This window comes from Lipotes vexillifer, unplaced genomic scaffold, assembly GCF_000442215.2.
Source record: "Lipotes vexillifer unplaced genomic scaffold, Lipotes_vexillifer_v1.1 scaffold1093, whole genome shotgun sequence".
Lineage (NCBI taxonomy): Eukaryota > Metazoa > Chordata > Mammalia > Artiodactyla > Lipotidae > Lipotes > Lipotes vexillifer.
The window spans coordinates 874,758-881,638 of NW_006774793.1; the positions used below are offsets into that span (position 1 = coordinate 874,758).

Here is a 6,881-nt window from a genome sequence, read left to right on the forward strand (position 1 = left end):
GCATTCCTGGGGGTACACCTAGTATGTCAGCTTCTCCACAATGCATTTTGGGGACAAAGGGACCCATCCAAATGTCAGTCAAAAAAATAATATTAAGAGGCAGGTGTTGTCAAGTTGACTGACTAGGTTATTAAACCCTACATTAGGTTATGATTGAGACTATGGACTGACCAACTGACCAAGGAGCTTTCAATAAGAATAGCCTATTTTTGAATGGTTTAGCTGTGGGAAATGCCCAAAGACAAGGAAACAAGCTAGAGAACGCCATTAAGTTTGCTTTGGATCTACTAGTAAATATGACCAATCCATGCTAATCTTTTGTAATGACCACGAAAAAGACATTCTGGGGGTCAGGCAGACAATGAGGAAGAAACAGTGGGGCTTAGTTCTTTATGAGTCAAACAAGGACCCAGTCAGGACTGGTGGTAATGCCATCCAGTATCCACCTCCTAGTGGTGAGAGACCATATCCATGGACTGTGAAAGGAGAGCATTTCCTGCAAGACCAGAATCCCTCTGGGCCAAAATGGATGACCCCCCACTACCCCCAGGTAGGGCAGGGCTGTAATGAGTGCAGCAAACATGTACTTGGCCTAAAGTAAGGTATCTTCAGGGTTTGGTGATACGGCCACACCAGAACAGAGCCCAGGGTGAGGTGAAGGCTCTGTGATGCAGTTCTTGATCTCAGGTGAAATTCAGATGTGTGTCTTACGTGGCCCCTCCTGCCCCCATCTTTCTTTAGGCTCTGAAGAGTAGATTTCTAGCTCTGTGGCTGTCCACCCAGCCATTTTTTGCCTGCCGTAACAGAATTGTGTTAGCTATCACACCGGAGTTTGTTGAATTGTTGCTTTTATAATTCACCCTCAGTGTCAAATGAGGTCATCCAATTTCCTCTCTGCACATTTGCAATAAGCAGCATAAAAATTCAAGCAAAACAACCAGGAGACACGGAGAGAGACGGCTGATGAGATAATGAGGCCTGTTTATTATAGTAGAGGAGGAAATATCCTATGAAGCTGAGATAGCCAATGAGGGATGGGTAGCTTTCCGGAAGAGTCACTAGGAGTTTTTGTTGTGGTCCCAATCACAGTGCGAACAAACTTCTACTAACAAAATTGTCTTTGGAAGAGGGACTCAACTTCTTGTTCTCCCCAGTAAGTGCTGTTCATGTGATTTTCTGATATTGGCTCCCGTTGAGTGAAAGTGGTTTTGGTGTTGGGTAGGAAAAGTTTCTTAGGCTCTAAACATGTGGGTAGCCTCTAAGTCCTGGTCCTTCTGCTCTCACAGAGGCCCAGTCCTTGGCCCTTCCATGGCTTAGCCAAATATCAAATTCTTTCCCCTCTAGAGCTCAGAAAGTTGCTGCCAGTGTTTTTGCTGCTTACATATCAATTACCTTTTTCACTGTTTATACATTATGAAGAGTAAAAAGTTTGTGAAATTTTGTCAAGTCCATCTTCAAGTCTCCCCACCAAGGCTTGTCCCCAGTGGACTCTGTTTGGACACATCATTATACCCAGGATGATTTCTGACTCCAGCCAAGTGGCATTGGAAATGACCCCAGCCTACCTATGACCCCTCTCCTTCCACTCTTTATGAAAGACTCATTTTCTCCGTTTGTCCTCTGCTAAGATTCCTGGCTCTGGTGCCCCATGCCTTCACATTTCCCTTGTTGCAGGGATGGGTGGAAGATAACTTTTTTAAGAGCTACTTTAATCCAGAGGCAACCAAGATGGTACATCAGCCAAGAACAACATCTTGTGTGGAGCCTTCTTACTCTGTGCCATTTTCAAAATCTTTTTTTTCATTTAGAAAAAGCAGCCACTCCTTTTTATTCCTAGCACAGCAACGAGTTAATTATGAGGCCAGAGACAGGGTTTCCTTTGGAATATTTTTCACAGGCTAACAATAAGCCGGAAGTTTGCAGGCGGTTCACAAATGCATTCTTGGGCCACAACTCCATGTATGGAAGCCGGTATTGGCAGAGTAGACAGTCAAACCAGGGGCATCTTACCGATACCACATTTTGTAGAGGATCAGGGAGAAGGAGGCAAAGACGTGTGCTAAGGGAAAACAAAAGCTATGGTTAAGTGGGGAGATTTCTGTGTGATTCCACCCAGGGAAGATTAACATGAAGAAACATTCAGAAAACCACCGAGGCCAGGCATTCAGGGTTTTGTTATGGAGACAAGCACTATGGGAATTCAGGAAGCAGGAAGCTTCTCTTCGGAAAGGGCACAAGACTGGCTGTGATTCCAAGTAAGTGCCCCTGGCCATCCCTAATTTTGATCAGAATGGCTTCTGCCTTTAAGTGATTTTTTCAATGAACCTATGAATGCTTTTACCCCCAAAAAAGTTCTGGTAGGAGCTGGGAAGTCAGTGCTAAGCAGGAAGATGAACAGGTTACTCTGGCATAATTCAAAAGCTAACCAGACAATCATGGGCAAGCACCGTGCCTCGCCCCGTCCTCAGCGCCTCCAGCTTGTTCTGGCCACACATCCTACCCAGTTCCCTCCCCTGATCCCAGGAGACCAAAACCCTAGGACAGAGAACCTGAGACTCTTTAGTCTAGGGAGGACAGGAAGGCTTGTCTGAGATCCAAGAGTCACTTGAAAATATATTGTGTGTTTCTATTTATTGTTGTTATTAATTTTGTTGTTGTTAATTCTAATTTGTCCAAGTAATACGTGAAAATTTCTCATCGTAAAAACAATTCAAATGACAGATAAAGCCAATATTCACCTTGACCCCCACTTCCTTCAATATCAGTTTCCTCCCCAGAGGTGACCACTGGTTTGTGTGTTGTGGTAAGTGTCTATCTGGAGCATGTTGACATGAAATCACCCATCTTCAAGGAAAGGAGCTCAAGACATAAAGAACTCAGACTGCAGATTTCAATTAGATATAAGGAACAGTTGGTTGAATGCAAAGGCCGTTGGTAAACAAGAGCTACCTTCCCAGGAGCTCTTAAAGAATATAGAGGTCTTTGGTCCAAGAACACCTTGGCTGAAGACAGGAGGATGGACTAGTTGACCTCTGAAATCCAGCCAGGTGTCTGTAGGACTCAGGGATGGTCCACCCCACCCCCGCATGGCAAGCCTCTGTGACAGCCCTTCTCTTTTGCCTGTCATCTGGTTATTGTTACAACGTGAGCTTTTGTCAGCACGGCTCCTATGCTGTGAGTGGTTTGATTTTCTCAGCATCTGTGGGGTTTTTGCAAAGAAAGGAAACTCTGTGTGTACTCTGGAGTTGGGGGTTACCAACTGATTTTCGGGAAGGGCACCAAACTCCTGGTCATACCAAGTAAGTTCTTTTTTCTGGCTAATTATTCTTCCCAAGATGCCTGCCTTCCATCATGCAGAAGCTGTCAAAACACAGGTGGTGTTTTCTTTGCTTGGTTTGTGTTGGGTGGTTCATGATACCAGTTGGAAAACAAGGCTATTAATGCACATATTCCCTGGGGCATTGTACTTGGCTTTTAAGATCCATGTAGTCTCTCCCTGAGAAAATATGTGAACCTCCAGGAGGAGGAAGGCAGAGGGGGAAAAAAGGCAGGAATTGGGTGAAAACAGATAAAGGACTTGCAGGAATAACAAACAAGAGGGGATCCCAGGAGACCAAGCAGTAGCCACTTTGAGTGAATTTCCCAGGAGTTGCTCCTGCCAAGACCCATTCTTTCAAGGAAAATTACGGCAAATAGAATCGGAGTGGGAAGTTGCTAGTTATTCGAATTCGCCCCACGTTCTAACCTAATTACAAGGAGATTGTTCTGGCCGTGGGCAGTCATTTCAGGTTTTGTTTTCCTGCTTGCCTCCTCCACCTCCACCTGTCTTCCTAGAGGCCCGAGTCAAGGTTATTGCAATAGCACCGAACACTGTGTAACACCAATGCAGGCAAATTAACATTTGGGGATGGGACCGTGCTCACTGTGAAGCCAAGTAAGTTGTGTTCTTCTTTGGCTGTGCCTTTAGGGGCAATCAATCAAATCGTTAGTTTGAAAAATACTTTAATCCTGTGCATCTACTTGGGCTCTTTATGTTCTTTCCCCAGGCCAAAGACAGTTGGTTTCTTTCTCTGCTTTAAAATGAGATGTGTGTGTGTGTGCACGTGTGCACATAACACACACACTTGCTCTGGCTCATGGTGAGGAGCTTTCAGGAGCATATACAACATTTTCAAATAAATAGAGATATAAACAATAATTGAGCCAGTGACACTGTCAGGAAGAACCTCCACTGGGGACCCAGCACCCCGACCCCTGGTTTGGCTTCCCTGCAGGCTCCCTGGCCACATGGATATGCTTTGGCTCCGTCTGATGGTCTAGGGCAGGAAATTCCTCGGCTTTTCTCTGTAATCAATTCCAAAATTTAGCAGCCCTTGCTGCCAGAAAGTACTTTTGTACATCTAACTTTGACTACCTGCCCCCTGTCACTGTGACTTAAATCTCTGAAAAGAACCACTACAACTTTAGGCATCTAGTTTGCGAATAAAATTTCTGCTGTAAATATGAGACTCAGCACTGAGTAGACTTCTACAGCACCTCTGAGATGCCATGTGTCCCGAAGTGATTACAGATTAGGCACTATAGTGTGAGCTCTGGAGACAGAAAAACCTAAATTCGACTCCTGGCGCCATTACTTTATTAGCTGTGTGACCTTGGACAAATTGCTTAACCTCTCTGAGCCTCGGTTTCCCCATCCATAAAATGAGGATAAATATCTCTACCTTGTTGTGTTATTGAAAGGATCAAATAAAATAATAACAGCTAAATTATTTAGCATAGTGCCCAAAACACAGAAAGAGCTCATTAAACCCTAGCTATTAATAATAACGATAAACATCATCTCCAACACACAGTAGAGCTTTCGTTTCACCCCTCAGGCTCTTCTGTCAAGGCTCTGTCATGCAGCAGGAGAAGAGCTGGCATGGGGGAGGGTGGAGAGTGTCAGCCTGTTCTATGAAATTCTTCACCTGGGATTGGAAAGTGTCTAAGTGGAAATAGAAAGAATCCTGGCTAATTTAAATACAAAATTGTCCAACTGTCAGAGGCAGGGGAGAGGCTTCTGCAGAGAGCTGCATGGCTGGAGCATCTGAGGCTACACAATAACCCCTTAGAGCAGGGATGCAGCTCACAGTATAGTTGGGCAAGGGCTGCGGCAGCAGAAACCTTGCAGCACCCTCTCACCAAGCTGACCCCAGCATGACTCCCTCCAAAGTGCCCCAAGGCACGGGTTCCCCATGTGGAGGGACAGGGATTGAGAGAGGATAGAAGCTTCACAGGGAAGAGCTTCTTGCCCCAGATCGTGTTTCCGCTCCTCTGGGTAGTGAAGCTCGTGAGAAATATGGCACCTGAAAAATAGTCCCTAAATGAAACTCTCAGACCTGGGGAGGGAGGATCAGGAGTCTATAGAGGCAAAACTGGGCCAGTTAATACTGAAGACAAGGGGTTGAGTGTAAGGTGGGAATCAAGTCACACCTCAATCCGGGAGAAGACGCATTAAACAAAAGCTGGAGATGCTGCGTTCTCCAGCCCCACCGGGACTCAGACCACAGACCTCTTGCTAATACTGCAAGAGGAAGGGAGTTAAGGTTAGTGATTAAAACTTCCCTAATAGGGGCTTCTCTGGTGGCGCAGTGGTTGAGAGTCTGCCTGCCGATGCAGAGGACACGGGTTCGTGCCCCAGTCCGGGAGGATCCCACATGCCGCGGAGCGGCTGGGCCCGTGAGCCATGGCCGCTGGGCCTGCGCGTCCGGAGCCTGTGCTCCGCGACGGGAGAGGCCACAACAGTGAGAGGCCCGCGTACCGGAAATGTGAACAGTGAAAATGAGCTGTCAGGAGCCGTTGCCAGAGCACTTTCTCTGGAGGGTTTTTAAAAGGAGATAGACACCCTCGTCTCAGGGCTGATTGGAGTGCATCCCTGCCTCGAGGCAGGAGGAGAAACGAGAGAACCTCTCTAAGTCTCTTCCCAGCCCCTGAGCTGCTCTGTGAAAAAAGCTCTGGCTCATTAACGCAGAGCTGCATCCTTCGGGACACCGGGGTTGCTGGGTTAAGTTTTGGAACCCTTGTTTGTCGTGTCCCAAACTCCCTTTGTTCTCAGACCTAACGGGACAGGCAGGCTGATTTTTTTCACCCTAAAGCTAAAAACACAGGGTCTGGGTCCTGCGCCGTTGATGGTGTTCAGATATGAGGCGGGGTGGGTTCGAGGGTGGGGGAAGTTCTAAGGGGTTTTTGCAGAGCCCAGAGGCGCTGTGGGAATAACTATGCCCAGAGTTTGACCTTCGGTGGGGGAACCAGATTGTCTGTGCTGCCCTGTAAGTATGGAGAGGTGGGAACAGAAACCAGCCGTGCTTGAGGCCTGGGCCCACTGTGACCTCCGAGCCGGGATGGAGAGGACGATAAGGAGTGCGAGGGATGCCTATTCAGGGAGGAAAATCACAGGCCCGTGGGAATAATGCTGGAGGAAGTACATCGGAGCTTTCCCTTCTCGGGAGGGCTTTGTCGGGGGGGACGGGGGGGGGGGGGCTGAGTTGGCAGGTTTTTGATGCTGAGATAATCACTGTGCGCAAGGACAAGGCTTCTCCCGTGTCCTTGGGAAGGGAACAAGGCTGCTTGTCAAGCCAAGTAAGTGGCATCCAATTTGAATTGTGCACTGAACATGATTATCTCCAAGAGGAAGCCCTGCTCTCTTTCCCACGGGGGCCTCCTTGGACCAGAAGGCTATTAAAGGGGCTGAGTGGACCAACGCTCAGAGCCTTGGTCATCTCCCTTGTCCTTGAAGGAGCTCTGGGAGGTGCGGAAGGGAAGAAAGTCATCAGGACCCCACTGACAACCCAGCCTTGGGTTCCGTCTATTCTCTTTTTTTTTTTTTTTTTTTTTTTTTTGGG

The 6,881-nt window shown here is 47.3% G+C and overlaps 1 gene segment (V, D, J or C); it reads left to right on the top strand.

Annotated features, from left to right (window-relative positions):
- The window catches only part of LOC103079551 (T-cell receptor alpha chain C region-like), a 289,115-nt gene that overhangs the window by 244,490 nt on the left and 37,744 nt on the right, over positions 1-6,881 (top strand). The window contains 1 exon segment of the C gene segment in view: positions 3,219-3,299. Within this exon segment, the coding sequence occupies positions 3,219-3,299 (81 nt within the window).